Source organism: Bactrocera tryoni, chromosome 1 (assembly GCF_016617805.1).
Source record: "Bactrocera tryoni isolate S06 chromosome 1, CSIRO_BtryS06_freeze2, whole genome shotgun sequence".
NCBI classification, from domain to species: domain Eukaryota; kingdom Metazoa; phylum Arthropoda; class Insecta; order Diptera; family Tephritidae; genus Bactrocera; species Bactrocera tryoni.
This window is the reverse complement of record NC_052499.1, coordinates 89,279,146-89,304,241: the sequence shown is the minus strand read 5'-3', so window position 1 is coordinate 89,304,241 and position 25,096 is coordinate 89,279,146. Positions and strand designations below refer to the sequence as shown.

The 25,096-nt window shown below is 36.6% G+C and overlaps 2 protein-coding genes and 1 long non-coding RNA gene across 5 annotated transcripts; 2 read left to right on the top strand and 1 right to left on the bottom strand.

Annotated features, from left to right (window-relative positions):
- Positions 1 to 247: 247 nt before the first annotated feature.
- On the bottom strand, positions 248 to 18,355 carry LOC120772711 (1-aminocyclopropane-1-carboxylate oxidase-like). 3 transcript variants are annotated; one of them, XM_040101464.1, is made up of 7 exons: positions 18,014 to 18,355; positions 12,744 to 13,323; positions 2,270 to 2,385; positions 1,440 to 2,192; positions 1,240 to 1,318; positions 1,074 to 1,179; positions 248 to 940 (listed from the first exon to the last, which is right to left on the bottom strand). In XM_040101464.1, the coding sequence occupies exons 2-7, from the start codon at positions 12,826 to 12,828 to the stop codon at positions 871 to 873; spliced, it is 1,209 nt and encodes a 402-aa protein (XP_039957398.1). In that variant the 5' UTR covers positions 12,829 to 13,323; positions 18,014 to 18,355; the 3' UTR covers positions 248 to 870. The 3 variants fall into 3 exon arrangements, with proteins under 3 accessions (XP_039957398.1, XP_039957416.1, XP_039957405.1); XM_040101482.1 differs by having other exon boundaries at positions 18,019 to 18,355; XM_040101471.1 differs by lacking the exon at positions 18,014 to 18,355 and adding an exon at positions 13,723 to 13,973.
- On the top strand, positions 6,431 to 7,512 carry LOC120772734. Its single transcript, XR_005705088.1, has 2 exons — positions 6,431 to 7,153; positions 7,307 to 7,512. It is a non-coding gene; the product is annotated as an uncharacterized LOC120772734 (long non-coding RNA).
- Positions 18,356 to 19,736: 1,381 nt separating the features above from the next.
- LOC120772704 (V-type proton ATPase subunit B) lies at positions 19,737 to 23,192 on the top strand. The gene is made up of 5 exons (XM_040101452.1): positions 19,737 to 19,847; positions 19,921 to 20,075; positions 20,958 to 21,463; positions 21,529 to 22,284; positions 22,367 to 23,192. The coding sequence occupies exons 2-5, from the start codon at positions 19,997 to 19,999 to the stop codon at positions 22,502 to 22,504; spliced, it is 1,479 nt and encodes a 492-aa protein (XP_039957386.1). The 5' UTR covers positions 19,737 to 19,847; positions 19,921 to 19,996; the 3' UTR covers positions 22,505 to 23,192.
- The last annotated feature ends 1,904 nt before the right edge of the window (positions 23,193 to 25,096 follow it).

Sequence of the window (25,096 nt, the reverse complement as noted above, 5' to 3'; positions counted from 1 at the left end):
GCTTAACAATGCTCAGCTACACCCGAAATTAGCCCTCCTCGCACTTTACGCGTTTCATAGACATTTCTTGTAAATTCCTCGAACAAGTCTCACAAAAAATAGTCTTTATTCTTTAGTTTTATATACTTCCATTTTATTTACCGCTACAAATAGACATATATGTATATATACTCTATGTACTTACTCTCGACAGTGACGCGAAGTAGAAAGTAGGGGCGAATTAAGACATAAGTTCCTTATGTTTATATGTATAAGTATGTAGTATGTATGTATGTAAGTAAATGTGTGTTTGTTAATTGTCAATTCAGGAATTGAAATACTAAGAAGTTTACAATAGAATTAATGCAAACCAAAGACAATTATAATGTAATTATTGTATGTATGTATTGTAATTGGGCGTTATATATACGTAAATATTAATACGAACGTTGCCAATGCAAATATTGCGGGCATACATGCATACATGTATGTATGTAGTAGATCCGTTATGCATATACATACATATACATTGTATACTTTGTGTAGATGTACCAAGGTGTATATATTATGTACAACTAGGATAAAATTCTATTAAAATATGTATAAATAAAAATACGAATACAAATTATGTCTGACATACAAATATAAATACAACATGAATGAGTTAAATTAAACTTAATGAAGAAAACAAGCACAACTCTACTTTATTTGGGGAAGGAAGCAGTGGCTTAGCGCTAAACCCGAGGTGCTGTCTTCCTTATATGTTACAACTGGAACACTGTGACACAATATTTATTCACCTAACTGCCGTTATGTGCTAAATAATCTGTGTATGAAAGTAAGTTGTAATATGGACCAATGAACTAGGAGCTAAGAAGTTCCGTGTGATTATCAGTGCGAGTTTTGCTGTCCATACGTTTCGCGAAATCTCTTCTGTATCAACTGGTAAGCGTTGTAGACTCTAAAAAGATTCGAAGAAAAGGAAGCGCGTATGAGTTAGGTCTAAGTGATCACACAATGAATGGTGGTCGAAAAGATATTGGAGAATAATACAGTTAAATGTGCTTTTGTGTAAATTCTACTGTTGCACGTACTTCTCTTTCGCCGCTTTGAATGACTTCTTGCGTGGTTTCTTGTCGACGGTGTCTGTGCCGGCTTCGGTGTTTGGCAGATCATTTGGTGATATCATAGTTAGGTTATCTGAAAATCAATACAATTATTAAGTAGCAACTCAGCAGGGTTGTGATGGGTCTCACTCACCGGGATGGCAGAAGAATGCTATTGAGTGACGTCCTCGCGAACGTATATGTTGCTGCTCCGGTATCACAACACGATGAGGCTGTAATAAAAAAAATTGTTATATTTGTTTTGGTCTCATATCAAAATGTTCTGCATAATTAGCTGTACTTTATTTCTCTCTGATTAAATTATAAGTTAAATTAAGATGAAACTGTGCTTACCAATGCAGGATATCTTTCTTTTGTCCATATTGAGAGGATTTCACCGCAGTTAATCAATATGGCACCGGGCAGATGACCAACGCGCTGCCACTTTTCACTTCCAGGCAATTTCACCTCCAGGCCACCTTCTGAGTCTTGTGCCAATAATGTGAATGTGCCATAATCTGTGTGCGCACCACAACGTATCATCTCACCGTTGGGCAATTGGCGTACAGTGGTGCTCGTGTTCTCTTCATTTCCATCCAGTTCGTTAATTTCATCACGCGGATTCGATTCGGGACGGAAATCAGGCTGATCTGACAAGCAGCGCTGATAGCTGTAAATGCAACTTCCTTTGACAAAGTCATTCTTATCATCGGTATCTTCAATGATTGGAGGATAATAGAGGAGGCGCAGTGTGGACTCATTGTCGTGATCACCAGACAGCATGTGTGAGTGCTTCTCGAGGAAGAACGATTGTGGTATGTCGAGGGAGACGGCAAGTGCCTGCAGGATGAAGCGCGAAAGGGCTTTGAAATCCTGTGCCAACGAAGATATATGTTCCGCGAATCCGGGCAATGGCTCTTCAGGTAGATTTGTAGCATTTAATGTGCATATGTTGAAAGCGTGACGTAATTCGGGTGTTTTGCCATCGAAACGTTCAACGCCAGGACGCACGTATCCATGATTATCATCACCGGTGCGTATATAAAGCTCTCTTACGTCATTCGGTAGATCAACAAAGTCATCTAGATGATCCCAAGCGGTTTTCAACTGAAAGTACAGAGGTAGCAATAAGATGAAATGATAAGTTTATCCAAATAAAAAATAGCTTATATTTTGTGGCTAACCTTTTCATCGGAAATACCATGATTTACAAGCAAGCAGAGTCCCTTCTCGCTCAAACATTTTTGTAACTGGTGCCCTACTCGATTCACAACTGAACGGACTGGCGCCTCCTCAGTCCCTGTGGTGGAAAAAAGTGAACAAATTTTCAATTATAAAACTATGAAAATAATTGATTATGATGTTGAAGAATGATTTTTATAATGTTTGTGAGAGAATTATATGAACACGATCTTAAGCAAGTCGCAACACGCCAATGACAATTGATTCATATGATGATTTCCTTCGAATTATAAATATGTATGTATTGCTCATGAAAACGTTTAGTAACAAATTATATACATACATATGTATGTAGATACAGAACGCTACACATCAATCAATTTGATCATTGCAGTTGTAGATCCATCAATAGCTCAAATCAATCAAATTACAATCGACAATAATCAATGGCTTTGAATTTATGACATCACGATCTATCGACGATTATTGATTTATGCAGGAACTAAACGTTGAAAACTGAATAATTCGTTACGAAAAACGTTTGTATTTGTCTTTTGTGTCTGGGTTGGTTGTTAAATGTAGTTCACCTACATATTTGATGTTCCTTCTGTTATCAATCGAAATTTCCTTGGGTGCTTTATCAGAGAGTATTTCCAGGCAACTCCATTTGATTATGTTAATACTATTTCTACTATTATTCTATTAAAGCAAAGAGAAAATATCCAGAGAACTGCAAGATATTTCCTGTTATACATATACATACATTTGTTTAAGAGGTACGCAGCCAAAGATAAACGTAGCCACCCAAAGTTGAACAAAGGCCATGACAATGTAGGCAACGCAAAGGAAAATAATCAAACAATCGATTCCCAACGACTTTCGAAGTAATCAATGACGACTTTGTATTGTTAAACTGACTCTCACAAGTAGACACACATACACAGACCATACCTACATATGTATGCGTTTTCGCGCAGCTAAAGTGCTTAAAATATTGACAATTTTTGTTAGCATACAACAAAATTTGACTTCTGGTTTTTCGTGCCACAGGCGCCGACAATAGATGTGCCACATATACTATGTGAATGATAGGAACTTAGGTGGGGAAACCAGCTCAAATGAAAAAATATTTATGTGACATCCAGAAAAATGTTTGTGAAGACGTTCTGATGATTTCCATCCTATGCGAAATAATTTCGAATGCTGCCGGAGGAATTTTCTTTATGGAGTTCGTATAACGAAACTTAATGTACAGTCTAACGGCAATTTGTTTTATCTGACTGGTGTTTTTCCTATTCATGGAGGTGATAATGAACTTGAAATAATATCCGAGGTGCTCCTATTATTTTTCATTAGCTGTGCGAAGATAAATAAGTCAGCAGTTGTTGTTGCTGCTGCTTGCTCTGCCTTAAAATGATTTGTTATTTTGCTGATGTTTGTCTATCTAATAAGCTTTATTTGTTTGTTTATTTGATCTTCTCGTGCGCCTCTCGTTGCTAAGGTGGCCTGATAACGGCTTTTCGTCTCGCCGAGCTGAAACAGCATTCGAATACCTTCTGTTATTGAACGGAACTGCATGATACATACATTTTGACATAAATTTTTGTGTATCCAGTTAAAAAGAAAAGGAATGAAAGTGCTTCAAAAATAAGTTGAGAAAGGAAGTTTCTAAAGCTTACAATGTTTGGCGGTTGATGATTAACAATACAAGGTCCATATATTATTCGTAAGAGCTCCAAAGAGAACTAATAGTAGTAGAAAATAAAATGCTTGAGACTTGCCTTTTCGCCGCTGTTAGTTCATAATTACATAGCTCAAACCAGTTATAGAGTACAATCACCTAACAGTTTTTAGAAGCACACAAAATAGTTTCGATTCGACAATAAATAATGGCTAATCAATCCAAACATTTCCAACTGAAGACATCAGCTATATTTGTTATTCGGTCGGTGACTTCAATGGGGCTCGATTTCAAAACTGCGATGGGAAATATCGAAAAAGCATACACACACTCATGTTCAGCAGTAACTACAGTTGTACTAGGAAACTATAAAAAAAGCATTGGTTGATACAAAGAGAACGTATTTCTGATTACAGAAATTATTTAAAAGTACGCAATACATACAAATTTTATACAAATGTGTGTACGTGTGAATTCAAAGTACTCGGCTATGTGTGAGTGACTGCGCTGTGAAGTTGGCCTTCAAAGCTTCCATTCCGTAGGTTAATCACACGATAATAGCTGAACAGTTAGCAAGTGCAAGAGTGTAGGTACGCGTGCGAACTGCTCCGCGCGCCGCGTCCCTCGCGCCAACACCGTGTTCATTTCAGACCGCGCAAAGTGTCAGCAAACAAAAGGTAGACTTCATTAGTTTAATATTTTTAAAATTCCTGACGGTGGGTAATTGTTTACGGCAAATATGTTTCTCTTACCTTTTGCTATTTCCAATATTTTTTATCAAAATATTCTTCAAAACCTCTGGTGTATTTACATGATCTTCGTTCTCGTGAAGTAAGAGCCTATTTGTCGCTTTATCATTTAATTTATCAATTCGCCATTTGTTGATAGTCATGACTATCCAGCCTTCTTATACCGAATGTATAAGTATATTCATGGCTTTTCGCACCTTACTTTAAACCTTAAACCTTTAGGTAAACAAAACAATTGTACACTTTATGAGGCCTTATGAGTGCCATTTGTCCAATTCGAAATCGGTCTTCTAACATTATCAGCACTAATTACGCTACTTATGCGACGACACGTACTTATGCATTTAGCAGTTATGTAAGTAGACATGGCTGCTCCTCTGCGGCGCTTACGAGTGTTCATACATACCTACTTATTTGTTCACATACTCGCACTGCCGCTCTCGTTTAAATAATTTATTTGCGTGGAAATTCAATTGAAATGCGCTCAATTTGGAATTGAAATTTACATTTATGCGTCTCTTTGTTGCTGTTGTTGTTGCTGCTCTCGTTTATCTAGACACAACTCAATTAGTCGGCGGGCAACGCGTTTCCATTTTCATTTATGGTACTCACACATTCGGCGAGCGTTGACTGCAAGCGCGTAACTTATTCAACAACCGACTGACAACGAAGACAAAACAATTTATGCAACTTATTTTCTACAATGCAACAGAGTAAATTGCGTTCGGAAGTAGGTATAACCTACAAGCGATAACCAAACAATGCTTCATTGAGTTGGATTTGAATGACTCTTGATGTAAAAGCAAACAAATTTGAAAAAACAATTACATTTCATTGTTTTAGGTTGTGACGAAACCAACAACCATGACGCGAACTAAGGAGAAAACTACCAGACTCTCGTCTGGAGGTTATGATGCGCCGCGGTGTACTTAAGACTAACAAAGGTCGATGAAGTCAATGCAACTGAATTCATCTGATTTAGTTTGATTTAAAAATTCACAAATATTCGTAGACAAATATTGAACTTTTCGTGCTTTTAAGAAAACTTCAGTAGAGAGCCGTTCTGATGCCACTTTAATCACACGATAACGGGTATACTTTACACGTTTCATTACCATTTGCAATGGACAAAAAACTTAAAAACTTAAAATTTCAGCGCCTCCAAAACGTTCATGTTAATGGATGCTTCTCTGCTTTCAGGTGCTTCACAGAAAGTCTGATCGCCGCTATAATGATAAAATTGTATAAAAAGGGTACACTGAAGTCAGCTGTAATGCATTACGTTAAAAATAATCATAATTGAATAGTGCAGGAAAAAAATTATCCCAACATAGGGTCATACTTTAGATTGATCATCACAGTCACCGGACGCCAAACCAATAAAGACTGTTTAGACTTCATTGAAAATTAAAATATCAAGAACTCATTTAACGCCAAGGAAAGATTTCATTCGGCTCCTCCAATATGCTTGGAGGTCGCTTCCTGTGAAATATGCGGAAATTTAGCTGAAAGTTGTCGTCAAATATATCAGGCTATAATAGATAGAGCGAGAGATTGGAGCAAGTATTCAATAAATGTTAGCTACAAAAAACAATTATTTTCTATAGTTAAACTATTTTTCCAATAAACGCTACCTATACTTTGGTTAACGAAAACGTTATTTTTTATTTTGAATGCGCTGCTTATACTTTTTATATACATAAGCTTTAGAATTTAGCATTTATCAACCAAATATAAATGTACTATATACATATATGTATATGTGTGAGTACGATTTTTTCTACGAACGTAGTCAAACGCAACGGAATGTTGGGACATAAAAAATCGGACGAAGATCGATTGTATTTCCATTGACAGACGAAATGCCGCTGTTCAAAGTGATACTGTCAATTAGGTTGTTAATTTATTTGAAAGTAAACTGCATTATTCAATAAGTAATCATGAAAATTGAACAAAATACTCCAGCACGGACACGAGAACATATCATATGTATGTATGTTTTTGTGTGTTTTGTAGTGTTGACAAAGCCAATAAATAATGGAAAATTGTGAAATTGCGTTTAAAATGATTTCGAGTATCTTTTCCGGCGCTGACGTAGCGCCAACTAATTGCAGCAAATATGGTGTAATGTGTCATCACTGCGCTCACGTGGTAAAAACTATCTCAAATAGATGAGTACAAAGCAAGTTGACATAACAAACGCTGCGGCGGTGATAATGAAATGTCAACAGTGGTTGTGATTAATAGATAATGCATAATACAGAAACCGTTTTTTATTCGAATAGGCATGTTGGAGGCGCAACGCTGCGGACAACTCGAAAACTAAGTATAATAATAATAGCAAGAAAAGGGTGTTGGTGTCTCTGACAGGAAGTGGTAAGCAGCCAGCAAAGAAAGCGGATCGTGCGACCAGGCATTTGCGAAGGAAAAGTCAAACATTTGGGCGCCTTTGGCAGGTGAGCCGTACCAGACGTCTAAATTTGTACGCGGGTTTATTGCGCAATAACGTTTGCGCTATCAGAACCTGATAACGAATGTCCAAATGGCAAAGCTGCCAAAGCACACAATGGCAAAAGCAAATTAATAATACTTATATTATTTATTAATAGGAATGTGAATTAATTTCGCCAACTGTTTGACTTATTGTTAACAAGGGCAACCACACAAACACACGCCTGAATTGAGGGTAGCCGAGTGAAATATGAGAAATTTGTAATGAATTATGAACAAACGCACAAGCACTTATGAAGCAATGCTGATTAATCCAGATAAGTCCAGATGTTGATAATTTTTCAATAAAAACGCTATGAAACAATTACATGCATTGCATATTTCTAGAGACGACTGACATTTAAGAAACCTTTGGCGTATGATTTGCTCACACTCGCCAAAGTTCTCTTGTATGTATGTCAGTCGTCGTAGGTATTTATAATCCGTATCTGGATTAGCAGTGAAGTGAAGTGACATCTTAACAGGGGTTGATATCAGGTGTCAATATTAAAAATTCCTTAAAACCACTTTGTAAAAGTTGAAAACAATAAATATAGTTTAATATTAAAAAATTATTATATATTTTATAAAAAAAAAACATTGACAACAACATCCATGAAGGTGATTCAGCACCTAAGACTTGTAACTTAAAATGGTTAAGTACACACAAAGGTCTTATGTTTACCTTTAGACTAGACTTTAGAACATTAAACGAGGCAAAAATAGAGAAAATAATTAGGTTCCGTAGCGGATCGGTAGCAGAGATAGTCGAGCGATATATGTAAAGAAGTTAAGCAAACAGCTTTTTTTATTTCAAATTTCTTTGGACACTTTTAACAAATTCAGAGGGCTTTGTTCGTTGTCTTTAATTGATTTCTTTTGACTCGTAAAATCTTCGGAAAGTAAAAGGTGTTATTTTAGGATTTTGATCGTTTTGAGGTTACTGGTATGTGGTCATTGCACTCATAAAAACTGCCCTTGACTACATGTTGTATGTATGTATTTAGGGGAGCTATGAACTTAAATTCAAACAAATGAATGCAAAAACGACAATAATATAACCTCACATATAATAAATAGTAGTCACACGTCGGCGACATGTGATGGATGAGTGATTAACGGACGGGTAGCAAATATGCAACAAACATACATACTTAAGTCCGTACACACGAGTTTGAGTTTTGAGCTCGTACCTTTATTGCCAATTTACACTCTCAAAGTGTCGCCATAAATTGCACGGACAAGGAACAAAGCTAGTAAAGATAAAAGCGCTTCGACAGCCATTTTTCCAATGATTAATAAAATATCGAATTAACAAATTATACTTCATCAAAATATGATTGAGTGTCAATTGTTTTTTCGAGCTTTGCCGAATCTTACGGTATGGTCGTTAGCCGACGGCTTTGTTACAGACCACAAAATACACACACACATACATACACACGTAGCGAGTCAAACACCTGAAGCAATAAATAACAAATTAATGAAAGAAGAAAACATAAACGCGTCAGAGTAAATACAAATAAAATATCGTCCATTAAGTTAAAAAACCAACGCACACACAGCTATCCCTCCTAGCCGCCAATAACAAAGAAACATTTCAATTTTTGCATTTTCGTTGTCTTCATTGGAATTCTCATTAAAAATTGTGAGGATTTCCATGTCTTATCGAAAAATGTGCGGCATTGAAATGAGGAAAATCACACGCGTTTTCCGCAATTCCAAAGAATTTAACCCAGTCCCTGTGTGCGAACATTCCTATGAATGCCAATCTGCCGATATTTTATGTGGTTTTATTTGCGTTTTTTCCGCTTTTTAATTTTTTGTTCATTCACTTGCTCAGTCTTGTTTTTTATTTATTGTTCTTGTGTGTTGGTGTAAGCTTTTTGTTTTTGTTTACTTTGTACAGTTAATGCTTAATTGCACACAGACGGTGATAAGTTAATTGCGGCTAGAGCAGGCGGAATAAAAATGTTCGGTCCAAATTCTTAAATAAAAACTAAAAATTCCGAGAATCGAACAAAATACGCAACCACAAAGCCAAACACTTCACTGAAATGCGAAACATACAAACAGACATACATACATACATAAGTTCGATATTAAAACAGGTACTTATGAAAGACTAAGATTATAATAAAACTGTATAAGAGGGAACAGTTAAAAATAACCTTTCAATTAAGGAATATTCTTAAGTATTTGCGCGATAAGATTCGCTTTCGCATAAAAATCAGCAAATTTAGTTGTTTAGTGGCTTCAAGAGAGTTGGAATTGCGAACAAATCCCGTCAGTTGGCGACATAGTGGCTCTCCATCCTTTACTGAAAGACGGGACCAGCGCCTGGGATCTTCGATGCAAAACGAAGTGGTCCAATGTAACTAATATGTGTACCCAGCACAGTATTTTGCTCGCGGGTATAAAAATTCAATAACAAAGTCGTACGGCATCGACTGGTGCAAATACGGCAATAACAAGTTCGTTAAAACATCTTGCTGTTTTACCAAAACAAAGTGAATTTCCTGAATCAGAATAAATGATCGCGAGTGCGCCAGTGCTGTACACTTTTTATACCCCAAAAAAGAGGTGCGTTCTGTGGAATGCCAAAAAACAAAACAAATTTAACTGCACATATTTATGTACATACATATGTACATACAAATATTATTTTTGATACTTTCAAACGAGATTTTGCTCAGACTCGGCATGATCGCGCATTCACACTGTTCTTAGCAAGCTTGTTACTAATTTGATTCACAGTTAGAAGTTTGACGTTTCTTGTCAGTCAACAACAACAAACTTTCCAGGCACGTAAAATAATGATTCCGCTCGATTTGAGAACAACGAATAAACAAACTATCTGAATTCCATAAAAACTTATCTTTAAAATCTATTGGTAAACACGATGCAGTCCAATGCATGCCAAGGCCGCAATCCTAACACAGTCGACTGAATAAGCGGCCGCTCAGGGAAGCCAAGCGCGGCTGGTGACGCATTCACGGCAAAGGCAATTGAATTGCCTACGTCACAAATTTAATTTCTACTTCTGCTAATTTGTTTAATGTGAATGCTAAAGCTGGCTCTATTGGTTACACACATACATATGTATATGAATAGGACAACTTGTGTGCACATATACATACATATCTCTGTATATACATACATATTATGCAAACATATATTATATTTAATAATAGATAGCTTTATCAGCCTTAAAATGCATGGAAGAGTGTGTGTGTGATTTTGAGAACAATCGGATCGATGAACAATTTCAGTTGGGGAAATCACTAACGACGAACTTCAATGGAAGCCGCTTTTAACCGTAAGTGGATTTGCTAGTTTCATTATAAAATGTTTTATTATTTTCAGCGCAAGTTTTATTTGCAGCTTAATTTAGTTGTTTCGAATGCAAAGCCATGTAAACCCCCTCAAAGTAGCATCGCTCTCAAATGAGTCAGCTCATGTGTTAGGCAAACTAAGCTGGAGAGTGTGTAGGAGATGAAGGTGCTTCAAATATACATACATATATGTATGTACTGACACCGAGTATTTACATATAACTCTGGCATGTATTTATAGAAGTTTATGGCTAAAAATAAATTGTTAAATGAAAATTGTAGAATTGCTTATATAAAGGCAAAGTTCTATAGCGGTTTCAGGAATTCGGAATGTAAATAGGAAAATATTCGTGAGCAATTTTGCTTCTTAAATTGTTCGACACTTGCTTTCAACACGTGTATGAGAAACACTGTAAAACTAAAACTCAACAAATAAAAAAATAAAAATAATATTGAGCAAGTAAGAAAATGCTAAGTTCGGGCGTAACGGAACATTTTATACTCTGCAAGCTTCAAAGCCAGGGTATAACCTAAGGTGTAAAATGTCAGCAAGAGAAATATAATATAAATAACTCATACACTGACCGAGACATAAGATTTTTTAGAATAACGGTGTCGGGAGTAGTATTGACTCAATTTGTAGCTGTTTTAATCAATACTATATCAATTAACATACCACGGACTAATAAATGCGCCCCAATGTTTCATCAAGGTTCCCCGCATACCATCAGCAATCATATAGAGTAAAGTCAGCCGGTTTTCGAAAATAATGATAATAGTTCTATGGGGGCTAGGTCAAGTTTTCACAGACTTTCTTCCATTTTACGCAGTAAAACACGTTCTCTTATATTCATTGAGATAACTCACATATTGGACGATATATGAGGTACAAAGTCACCGGAAGTTCGAAAATCTTTATATTAGGTATATGGGGCTCAGGGAAGCACTGAACCGATTAAACGATTTTTGACAAACCGACGTAATATTATCAGGGAAGGATTATCCTTGAACTTCAATTTTATATCATATACATTGGCCGATATTTTTGGAAAAAGTCAACTATACTTACTGGATTTCAAAAATTCGGTACGTCGAGGCTTGAACGTTTTTTGTTGGATTTTAATAATTTTTGCTCATAAGGGGGCAAAGTTACAGCTTGCTCGGACGGATAGACAGACAGTTACACGAATGACTCTTCATATCACTCTCTATATCCGTAAGTTGTAAGTGATACGTATAACCGTTAGGTGAACAAAACTATTATACTCCGCAGCAACATGTTGCATGAGTATAAAAATGTTAAAACACTTGTGATGCTGTTATGTATATTCGTAGCTGATCGCAACTTGGCCTCGAATTAAGTCAAGTGGAAGGAAGTGCCAATAACATTTTTAACTGGGTACACAGCATGCAACGACATATGTTTGCTTCAAAAATAAATTCAATTGCCGTGGATATTTGCTAAAAACATAAAACATTCAAGCCAGAGTTCAAGGAGAGAGAGCTTAAAGCCAAGCTGTTTCAGATATTTTTTCGAGGGAGGGAGAAAAGCTCAGTCACCGCAAAAACAAATTAAATAAACAAACTGAATCGTGAAAGTTTTAGTTTTTTTAATGTTCATATACATTTATAGTATACATACATACATATGTATGTAAATTGAACTATGTACATATATCGAAATTAAAAGAATTAGTTATTGCTTTTGTATTTATTTCGAAGTAGGTCCAAACTGGTATATTTATGGCCGAGATCTGGCAGCTGCCGTCTCGTTGGACACAGAAACACGAAACCCGCCATTTATTTGTATGGACAAATGACAATCGGATAACTAGTCGGCCCGATAGGTCGTACTATTCGTAAGATACTTTACGACATAACTAATTGATTTCAGTGAGTAAGTAGTATATATGTCAGTACATATGTATACGCGTATATGTAATAATATAACTAATTATAAATCCATAAATAGCATAAGAATGTATATATGTATGTATGTATGTGTGTTATCAGAAATAGATACTGAATGAGGTTTTGCGTTGAAATGGAATATTCTATTCAAACGATTGATACAAATAAATGGCCCATTGAAAGTGCGGATAGCTTCAAGGTAATGGTGGCAACATGCAATTACAACAACCATACAAGCATGAATTGCTAATATTTTCATATACATAAATGCTTAGGTATAAACATAGAGACATACATATATAACGCTTACCGCAATGAGCGAGATCAATTATCGGCACCAGACCCTTGGTCAGCAAAGTATCCACTTTGTCATCATTGGCTTTTGTTTTCAACATTTCTGCTGCACTTTGTTTGTCTGTTTGTGGTTGAGTACTTTGCTCTTGGTGCTATTACGGATGCTGCTGCTGCTGCTGCTGTTGTGCGACGACAATCACCAAACGCCGCTGACACTGGCCCGGTTGCTGGCTGGTTGCTTCGACTAATTATTCGCTTAGCCGATAATGCGAGCACGAGCTGGGCACATTGACGGGCGCTGAAGAAATGCTATGATCGTTGTAATAATTGCTGACCGCTGCCTTGGGATTGCTCAACTGCACTGTGGATAGTTTAGACGCGGCGCGGCAATTATTGGTGCTGCTTATCGCTGCTTATATTGCAACTGCTGACTTCGTGGTGCACTTTTTCGATTTGAACTGGTGGATTATTGCACTAAATGGAGTGTGTGTGCGTGGTTGTCTTGCAAGTTCTTATTCTTATTTTTTCTGTTTCTCTTTCAGCTTTGTTGTTTTGCAGTATTTTGCTTTTGTTGTATATCAATTGCGGGGCGATAGCTGTGAAATGACGCACATAAATATGTAATCGACGTTAAGAACTTGATTTATTGAAAAATACTTTTGTAAAGTGAATGCAAGAAATAAAATATTGCTAGTAAATAAAAAACACTGACAGTTCGTTGGTGAAAAATAAATCAATTTAATAAGCAGCCTAATTATTGGCAATGCTTGTGACCGGAAAGCAAACTGCTCGGAAATTAGATAGATTTGCAAAAGCCCTTCCAATAAGTGCTCGAATTTGTCACTAAAAGCGTTTACGAAGCGTCAACCTATCGTACATACATACATACATATGTATATCTCGAAACACACACACGATGACCTTTCTCTATTTTAAACAACTTGCATTATTTCATTTGAAAATAGTACTGATATTTTGGTTTCACAGTTTTTTACCGTAATCTTAAAGAGGTCGTATGCCTGTTTTATTGATTTTTCAATTCATTGTTAACTCTTTTCGGATATCGGGGTTTCTTTGCTGCAGTACCGTTTACCACGCGAGAGCTGACTTTTTGCTACTGGCATACGCTCGCCACGAAAAATTCGTGTAGTTGACAAAAATTGGCTTGCTTAACAGTGTGATTGCGATTATTTTATTTCTATTTGTTTATTATCGACTGTTTTTGCCATTTTTGCTTTCATTATCACCAACCACAGCAGAGCGCTCTGTTACGTGCGCGTTCGGCGCTTCGCTACGCGACACAGATAAAGGCTTCGCTGTTTAGCAGCTATGTACATAGATGAAATGCATGCTCACATACACACACACGCATGTGTATGTGTTTGAGAATGAGCGTTGTGCGAAAATTTCGAGTGATCATCTCGCGTTGCGACACACGGCGCTAGTGATAAGCGAACGCACTCTCGCACTCTGGCTCAGACAAATTGATAATTCGACTGAATTGCTAGGTGATCGCCAATAATTATATGCCATATATGTATGTATATGCTACATACTATGTGAATGTACATACATATGTATGTACATATGTATGCTTGTGGATGTAAATGTTCATGAATGTACGTGTACGTGTGCAAGTGCCCCTCAGAGATTAACAAATTGGGCACGGAAAGCGAGCGTTCTTGATGAGCGCATTCACGGGTCGATTCCTCGATCAGACCGACTTGTGAATGATCGCCAACAATGTGCTGTTATCTAGCACACGTACACTCATAGATACATACATACATATGTATGTATGTAAATGCGTTCGTAATAATTTAGGCGTCTATGGCGGTGACGGTCACGTCAATTCACCGTTTTGCTTATTGTTTTCATTTTAGGTGTGCACATAACATACATACATATGTACATTCGTTGCCTTTTTTGCTTTTAACTTTTCGTATTTGCCCATATTGACACGGTGCTCATTGTCATCTATATTTTTATTCAATCTTTCAATTAGGGCAATTTGTATCTCTGTCACATCTCTGCGGAAACTCAATGAAAAATAATGTTAAAATTGCATTTCTACGGAATTTTTTTTGTACTCAGTCACCTTTGGAGACGTTTCTAACTTAATGCGCTAAATGATAAGGAGCAAAAAGTACAGCTCAACGGGACTTTATGCACCCGAAACAAGGTCGGTAACGGAAAACTTATACATATGTAACCCTTAGATCGACTATCACGTCAGATCTAATAAGAAGGATAATACTTGTAAGTGTTTTTCCAGTTATGAAAGTCAAAGATATTAAATACAAATTCTATAATTAATCGAGTAAAAAGTTACACAGGGGTTTTCGTGGGAGGTCGTGCTTTTTAAATTCGAAACGAACACCTGCTCTTCTGTTACAGGATCCAGGTATACATCAATCTTCTGATAATTCCGTTATGCTGTGCATTGACTTCAGTTATAGCACCCTTGCGAAACAGTTTGTGGTCTGGTGGAGATATTTGTTTGACAAATGGCACAAAGAAAATTGTGATAACCGCGTTAGCACATTTACACCTAGGCGTAGAGCGATACGCTAATGAACAAGCGAGTACAATTGAGACGTAAGTAAGTATGAGTGAATATACGAGGTAGTCACTATGTTGATATATATGTACATATGTACATACTTGTATATCTTGCATGTGGTTGGAGCGTGGAAGGCAACTCGGTTTTTAGATAAAATTTATATGTACATACATATATGTATATATATTTTCATACATACATGTGTATGTACATATGTATGTGTTTGTTGATGCGCTTACAGCAAAATGAAAAAAATGGCTGAATATCAAATGCTTCAGTTTTATACAGATCTCATTTTACTATCCATAGTCCAAAGAATTATATTTATTATTATATAGTCAAGCAGTGCCTCTCTACAGGCCTACTCTTCTCATCTTTCAAAGCTTTGACTACTTGATTTACAAACGCTGTGTCCAGGTATAGCAACTCACGCTGAAAACTCGAAGTTTTTAGAATCGGCAACGACAGGCAATATATAAGGAACTGCTGGCTGAACCTATGTATACAGGTACATATATGTATGTACATATGTATGTACTTTGAGTCGACTAATGAATTTTACGAGAGACTTTTCACCATCGAAAAATGTTTGAAGCTTTCTCTTTGTGAACTGTTTTATTATTAAACGCATTGATGATGAAATTCAGATCTATCACGACTGCCGTCGCTTTATCAAGACAATCAAGATAACAGTGACAACAGTTAACATCATGAAATAAGCGCGTGTCTAACCATGTTCTGTCATCCTTCGTCTACGACGACGTTCGATTTTAAATTCGTTTGAAAACAGGTGTTTCCTCTTTGTTTTGTTCTGATTATTCTTACAGCACCAACTAAAAATATACATATATGAATTTCGCTACTTTTTGATTGAAAATAAAATAGGGAAAATAATAAAATCTAATTTGGTTTTGTTTTTTCCTCTCGAAAAATGACGAGGGATGGCCTTAGTGCACAAAAAATAAGTATTATGTTCCAGGGTGAAAAACTTAAACACACAAAGCATTAAGTACTTCCATTGTTAAATGTAAGCCTAGACACAAGTTTTTACCTAGGAATATACAAATTTGGTTAAAAGTACTCGTAGAATATTATTCACATTTCTTGATGCCCAGTAACCGCCCATGAAAGACAAATAAAACTAAACACAATCAGGTTTTGATGTTTTATTTGAAATCAGCACGAATCAACAAATCCCAAACCTAAATATTATCAATAATCACAAATTTTGCTTTATCGAAGGTCAAATACTACAAAATCTAGAAGAACTGTTAACATTTAAGGTGAGGTGAAGTGTAATTAACATTTACACTGTTAAATGCACTGTCGGCCTCTTGAGTCATTTACGGAAACAAATCAGGTAAATTTTGCAACATTGCATACAATACACTCATCCACACATTCATATGTATGTACATATGTATGTAGATATGTGTATATTGCACGAATTGCTTATTGTGAAACAAATTCATCATGAAACATTTAACTTTATTCGTGTCTACAGTTCGAGCATTCGCATTTCGAACAAAGGCGGTCTGTGTACCTAACAGCCCTACTGTACTTATGGAGTGGCTGTGGCCGTATCTGTTCGATTACTCAGAGGCGAAAAACGGGGTTTCTCAGGAAAGAAGGTTTAAATAAGCAATTCTTTTTCCAAATCGATGGCGAGAACTATTCAATGAGACACCAAGCATGCAAATAACTGCACTTTGTACACTTTCGCAGAAATCCGAATACGTAAGCGAGCATATAAAAAAATAAACAAAACGAGCAAACGAACACTCCTTATGATCACATTGGAGGGGACCCAACTGAAGGTAAATAAAACCAAAAATCTCCATTAAAAAACACATTTCCACACCGTACCGATATTACTAACGAGCCAAGGAGGAGGGGCAGAAAACGGTTGCACTCCTAGCTGAGCCCTAAATTATAACAACCTATACCAAGCGCTGCGACAACGGTGTGTCTACTGACGGCGTTTTCGAGGGCGCATGAGTAAGCGACTTTCACTGACTGTTCACGAAATACATATGTATGTATCCATACACACAGATTTATGCATACCTATGTATGTACATATGAACATTCATGCACTAAAAGTGTTAATATAATGATTATTTCTGCAACGATTTGTCACAACTAAAATCCCCGACGCAGTGCTGCCCCCCGGCCATTCAAACTCCTATCCAATCACGCCGCTTCCACATGATATTTGTGTGTTGAGCGATCGTCAACTCGTTTTCAGTCTTAAAATAAGCTGCAACTTGGAGCTGCGAGATCCCGGTTGTCGAACAGACTCTTCAGCCACTATCGGCCAGCCGCGTTGTTGGTGGTCAACACGCAGACGTGGCGTGCCAATCGGAATATTTAGTTCAGTATCTGCAGCCGCAACAAAACTCAGCAAACGAAAAAAAATGGAAATGAAAATCAACTCTGACGCCACTGCTACCATTTGCATGTTTCTACCTGTTACTTCCAAGTAGTACAGATTTAAAAATAGAGTTTCGACACAAGCAGATTATGCATGTAAAAATCTGCTACGCTAGCTATTGCACTTATAGTTCTTTACTTTTCATACTATCTGTTAACACATTTAGTTTGTTTTTGTTCAAATTGTTCGAATTGATGAAAGTGCATCAGCCGTTTACGGGTGCCATTATATGAATTAACCCAAATTTATGCAAACAAAAATGGAAATTAGAGAGAAAAATAAAACTCACTTCACTTCACTCCACTCCACAAATGCAAACAAACAAACGACGAAATGACACCAGCAACAACCAGAGGCGGAACTAAGGCGGAACGGCGGTATTGGGAAGAAGGATTGAACTGAAACCGCGAGCGCGATCACTGCGACGGAACAAGATGGCAACAACTGTGGCGCTGACAATGGCGAACTGGCAATTTGAACGTCACGAACACACTGTGAACTGCGATAACGAACAATCCAAAAAACCAATCAAATAGATGGCAGAACGCACTGTACGCGTGAGATTGTTGAACTCGAAGCGGCACACTACTCCACTCTACAACATCGTCCCCAACACTGGCTCCACATGTACGAGGAAGAGCAGCAGCAACAGTTTAAACGCTTCCGTCAAAAGCTGCACACTTGCCATCCCGGTATTTTCCGTTCGTGTGTTTATTGCTTCCCGTTATTCTTTTGTTTATTTTGCGCTTGGCAGATCGGGCAGCACGGTTGTATCCGCAATACTTCAATTGATTTTCTACAAGCAATATTTAAGTATATTTCGAAGACGAGTGGCAACTCTACAGATCGAGTTTAATTAAAAGCAAACACATTACGTTTTTACGAAAAGAGAATAAGACAATTCCTTTCGTTCGCAACCAAAAAGAAAGAACTTACAAATTTATGGTGTTTATTGCAGATTCATAAGTATGTACATATGTATGTACATATATTCCCAGAAGTAGTATTGCTTATTAGCAGTTGAAATTTTTTGATACTCTTCTCAACCCCACTAAAAACGGAGTTGAAAACCGTGATACCGAATTTCAAAACTCCATCCAAATTGCAGTGGGATTGGAAATCGTAAAATAATATAAGAAATACACAATCACAAATTTACACAAACCTTAAATTGTTTCCAAGTAAATTGATTAATAAAATAATAGCAATCATTTTAGGCAATGCACCTGCTGTCCCTCTTTACTGGTGATTGTTCAAACTGTTATACCACAAAAGTAAAAGGAAAGAATTACTGAAAATTTGCTTGGTTTCTTCTTAGAGTGATGTAGTTTGTTGAGTTGCCTTATAAAATGGGAAATGTTGCTTTATGACGTGGTGTAATTCATTCATTCATTCATTTCCGAACTTTCGCTTTTACGATTTTTTGATGTTCGTTCAAATAATTTATATTTTCGTACAGCTAACATTTGCACCTTCCATTTTTATTAACATCTTGTTTGTGTCTTCTCTGTTCATTAACATTCTCTGCTCTTGCCCATGGATGGTGTATAGCTGAACTAATCTAAGACACACACAGAGCGCGGATAAGCTCACACCCGAAACAAGAACCAGAGCAGAGGATGTTAATGCAGTGAACCAGAGAACATGAATCAATTTGTCAAATTGATGGTAATATTTGCTCATAAATTTTCTGTTCCTAGGTGTACTCGGTTCGCATATGATGACGAGTGACGTAGTTTGCGTTTTTCGATGTTCCCTCATAATAGTCTAAATTTGAGTCCAGTTAACATTTGTGTATTCTCTATTCATTCACATTCTTAGGTATTGAGATATAAAATATACAAAATCAATTTATTGCAAAATACGACAATAATTGCAATTCACAGATGAAAATGTCTAGCATAGACAACAATCCACTATAACTGTCAGTTAACACACATGCAACTCTGGTTTTGGTCACATGACCACACGTGACAGTTATATTGTCACTGTGAATATTTCTTTCTAAACTTCAGTGTGAATTTTTCTTCGTACTCCAACGACGTCGTAACGCGCAGCTGACTGTCCTCTACCACAAAAAGTATCTGGCTCCAGTTGTAGAGAAAAATTCTTATTAGAAAACTGTGCGTGTGTGGAAAAAATATTTCATTGAGTATAGTCCAACTATAATCAAAAACTTTTGTTGTTTTTCTTTAGATTAATTGTAGAGTTTGTGTGCCAACAAACGATTTTGTGAGACTCTAATTCGGAGTGCAAATAAATTGAGGGCAAAATGTCTATATCTGCAAAACAAGCTAACAGGGAGCACGTCCTGGCTGTTTCCAGGGATTTCATCTCTCAGCCACGTTTAAGTGAGTAAAACAAATATAATCGTGAAGTTTCTTTTTTCTAATAGAATGACGGAGCCAATGTAAAATTAGGTCCGCCATGACAGACGAGGAGCTCAGCGAATATAAAGACAAAGAAGAAGTGCAAAAATCGATACAATTTCAATGTAGTTGCATTGAGGGTCTAGTTTTTACATAGCTCCAGTTTTTTCCCTATTTTGTTAAAAAGTTCATTTTTATTATGGGGAATAGAATCAATTTTGGTCATGGGACTCGTAGTAATGCTGAAAACTATGAGAAATACCATTGACATGGTAAAAGCGATTTACAATTGAAAAAATTGCAATCGGGATAGTCATGTGACATCAATGTAGTTCCGAATGACAATAACAACCAAATGGGAAGGCACCTGACCAAATGAAAAACAATTGTCTGAAAGTTTTGATACTAATTATTAACATTTTGCCAGTTTAAAAACATTTTAAAACTTTTATCAAATATTAGATTTTGTATATTTTGATGTTAACGAAATTATATTTTACTACAGCATCTTCTAATATTTATATTACCATGATCTGTAATCTAAAACAAAGTTATACTTTGCGAAAAGCAAAATTAACTACGACTTTTATGTAATTTATCAGCGATTTCATTTTCGCTGTCATTTTCGGCATTTGTCATTCTACTGGTTTTCGTTATTGCTCTGATATACAGTCAGCTGACGTTCAATACATTCGTTATGTCGTTGGATTTTCTTATCTCACCGATAAAATATCGCTAATTAACGTCGTTTCTCTTAGCAGAAAACTGTTCATGTGCCACACCACGAGATCAGTGAAATTTAATTTATATCCTTTTTAATTATTTTTTTAATCTAAAATGTAAAAATTTATTATAAATTTACAGCCTACAAAACTGTTTCTGGTGTCAACGGTCCTTTGGTAATTTTGGACGAAGTGAAATTCCCCAAATTTGCTGAAATTGTACAATTGCGCCTTGCTGATGGCACAATTCGCTCCGGACAAGTGCTTGAGGTGAGCGGTTCCAAAGCCGTCGTCCAAGTTTTCGAAGGTACTTCGGGAATCGATGCGAAAAACACAGTGTGCGAATTCACTGGTGATATTTTGCGTACACCTGTGTCTGAGGATATGTTGGGTCGTGTGTTCAACGGCTCAGGCAAGCCCATCGACAAAGGTCCCCCAATTTTGGCAGAAGATTTCTTGGATATCCAAGGTCAACCTATCAACCCCTGGTCACGTATTTATCCCGAAGAAATGATTCAAACCGGTATTTCCGCTATTGATGTGATGAATTCCATTGCTCGTGGTCAAAAGATTCCAATCTTCTCAGCTGCTGGTTTGCCACATAACGAAATTGCCGCTCAGATCTGTCGTCAAGCCGGTTTAGTTAAGGTGAAAATTCAGGAATTGATTGTGAAAGTTGTACCTAAAATAAATATATATATAAAATTTTGTAGATCCCCGGAAAATCTGTTTTGGACGATCATGAAGATAATTTCGCCATTGTGTTCGCTGCTATGGGTGTGAATATGGAAACTGCTCGTTTCTTCAAACAGGATTTCGAAGAGAACGGTTCTATGGAGAATGTGTGTCTTTTCTTAAACTTGGCCAACGATCCAACCATCGAACGTATTATTACACCTCGTCTAGCCTTGACCGCTGCCGAATTCTTAGCATACCAGTGCGAAAAGCACGTGTTGGTCATCCTTACAGACATGTCTTCATATGCTGAAGCTTTGCGTGAGGTGTCGGCTGCTCGTGAAGAAGTGCCCGGTCGTCGTGGTTTCCCCGGTTACATGTACACTGATTTAGCTACCATTTATGAACGTGCCGGTCGTGTTGAAGGTCGCAATGGTTCCATTACACAAATTCCCATCCTTACTATGCCTAACGATGATATCACCCATCCAATTCCTGATTTGACTGGATATATTACTGAAGGCCAAATTTACGTTGATCGTCAACTACACAACAGACAAATCTATCCACCAGTTAACGTGTTGCCATCGTTGTCACGTTTGATGAAATCTGCCATTGGTGAGGGTATGACTCGCAAGGATCACTCTGATGTCTCCAATCAGCTGTATGCCTGCTACGCCATCGGTAAGGATGTACAAGCCATGAAAGCTGTCGTCGGTGAGGAGGCGCTGACGCCTGATGATTTGCTGTACTTGGAGTTCTTGACCAAATTCGAAAAGAACTTCATTTCTCAGGTGAGTTAACTCGCAATTATATGGAATTATCCCCAGCTAGCCTTTGGAAAATTGTATTGTAAATTGTATGTTATATACACAGGGTAACTACGAAAACCGCACCGTCTTCGAATCGTTGGATATTGGCTGGCAGTTGCTGCGTATCTTCCCCAAGGAGATGCTGAAGCGTATTCCAGCTTCGATTCTTGCGGAATTCTATCCCAGAGATTCCCGCCATTAAATTTATTATCAAATATGTTGCTTTTCATTTTGTTTTTTGTTTTTTGGGTTTACGTATCCGCTGCAGTTTTAAACGCAAAGCGCCATCAACTTACATCCCTATCAAATATACTATTAATTATCAGATCATATGAAAAACATCGATAGTAAGTTTAACTATAAATTGGGAAAAATGTGAAATATGCTTCAAACTGCAACTGAAAGTGAAAATCCTAATGAAACTAATTAATTATGGCCGAACGAAGATATTTAGCAAAATAGGAGACAATGAATTGTAATTGTGACGCGCTTGATGATTCACACGTCCGCTATGTGTGGCGTTAAAATGTTTTATTACAACTACTTAAATTATAAATGTGTTAGATAAATTGTAAACACTTTGTAAAAGTCATTAAATCTAAAATATTTGCTAAATTGAATGTTATGTAAAGCATAAATACCGATAACACACCTTACACCGTAATAAGAATGTAAATAACTAATTGTTTAGAAAAGGCGAATCACTGTAAAAAACGCAGCAAAGATATGCTACTTCGTGTTTTATTCGTTCATTGTAAGATCTTGTAAATTATATCAGGTTTTTGTGTCTGCTAATTATACTTTTGTTTTATTTTATCAAAAAACTTAAAGATTTCTCTGAACCTAGATAACGCAGCCCATCACCAGTCGCAGTTGCGATAAAACTTGTTTATTCTCACATGTTTTAGTTCTTAAGTTTTCAAGTTTGAAGTCACAGCTTAAAAGCACACATATACACACTTACATATAGAGCATTCCAACTTAAAGTTATTTTTAATTAACGCAATAATGTTTTGTTCATGCATGCATGTTACTCAATGTTCAAGTATTAAAAAATCTATCCCAACTCGTCTCACACGCACACAAACCCGAGTTTTCTTTAACAAACCCACACTTGGCGAAAATCTATCGTAAATGTTCGGCACAACTCGCCAACTGGCCTTTCAGTGAGAGTTGATGAGCCTAAACTTTTTTCTTGTTTTTTTTAAAGCTTTCAAATTGCTTAAATTTTTTTTCACTAAGCATACCGTAAAATTTGTTGAAACTAACCTCTGGATGATAATAATGATAATTAATAATTCTTAACAATGTTTGTTGTAAACTAGAACGCAATAGCGGGAGCAGAAATATAGAAAAAAGTCTATAATATATATAAATTTAATAATACAATTTATGTATGTATAAAATAAAATTTATGAAACTATGTATATCAACTACAACAATAAAGTGAGAGACAAATGTATTACTCTGTTAAATTTATGTTTTCATTGCCCATTGGTTTGCTGCTTTTGATCACCCTCCTGTCGTGGTGCTGTAGAGAAATGAAACGTAAAAGCGAAAAAAGTCGTTGGGGAGTTTTTCCGTATGTAAAAAATGCATTGCTTAAAATAACATTTCACCCTCTTTTTTAAATAACGGAAGTTAAATTATAGTTTTCATATTTTAAGTTTGATAGATTTCTTAGAAAACAAGTAACAGACCTTAGAGTAAGAACCAGAATTTCTTTACAGATGTAATAAGTGCCTCCAGCTCTGTTAAATGTATCATCGATCTTCTCTTTAGAAAAGCACTCGGAGTTTTATATTTTGCGGTTAAGGGGCGGACGTTATTAGAACAGTATTTTTAAAAATTAGATTTTGAGAAAAACGTGCGTATCTTTTTGCCTGCGATTAAAAATTTTCTTATTGGCAGCCACAAGAATAGGTTATTAAAAACGAAAATAAAATTTGAAAGAAAAATTTACGACTGATGTGCTAAGAGGTCTATCTTCTTGATTGGAGTATACACCGTTTACGCGGTTATAGCCGAAAAGGTCTATGGAGTTTACAATTATTTTTGTCATTTTAGTACATGGTGGTGGTTTGACCTCTACACACCTTGACTACAACACAAAAAATCCTACGACTTGGGACAGTCGCAAAATGACTGCAAACTAGAGTAATTAGAGAGCGTGGAAGAAGTAGTACGTATGCTCTAAGGACACATTAATATTAAAAGAGTTAGTAATAAAGGTAATCAATTCATTATATTTTTATAACCTAAACAGAGTATATTACATTTGCCACGAAGTTTGTAACACCCAGGGGGAAAAGTGGGATGTATACACATAATCTGCGTGACCTGCTCGTTTGTGTATACGCCGTCGCTCAGTTTTTGAGATAGCGGAATTTTCCCCTCACTTTTTCCTCCAAGAAGCAGCTCATTTGGAAAACTTACGTCACAAGACAACTTTACGAAATTTTGTATGGATTACTGTTTCGATCGGATCCGCATAAAAATGCAAAGTAACCGATGAAAAATAAATGTAGACAGTTTTATAAGAACCCGAGTCAAAATTGGACAATGGGTGTGGCACCGCCCTCTTATAGGTAAAGTCACATATCACCTGCTCGCACGATTTCAATCAAGTTCGGTACATGACATTATTGTAACACGTTGGCTGCCATTGCTTAACGCCGGTGATACATGCCTAGGCCAGAGCGTAACATGTATTTTTTTGATTGACGGGAGTAGATCACCGTTGATACACTGGCAGCCAACATGTTAATATTCCTAAGTCAAGTTGTGAAAATAA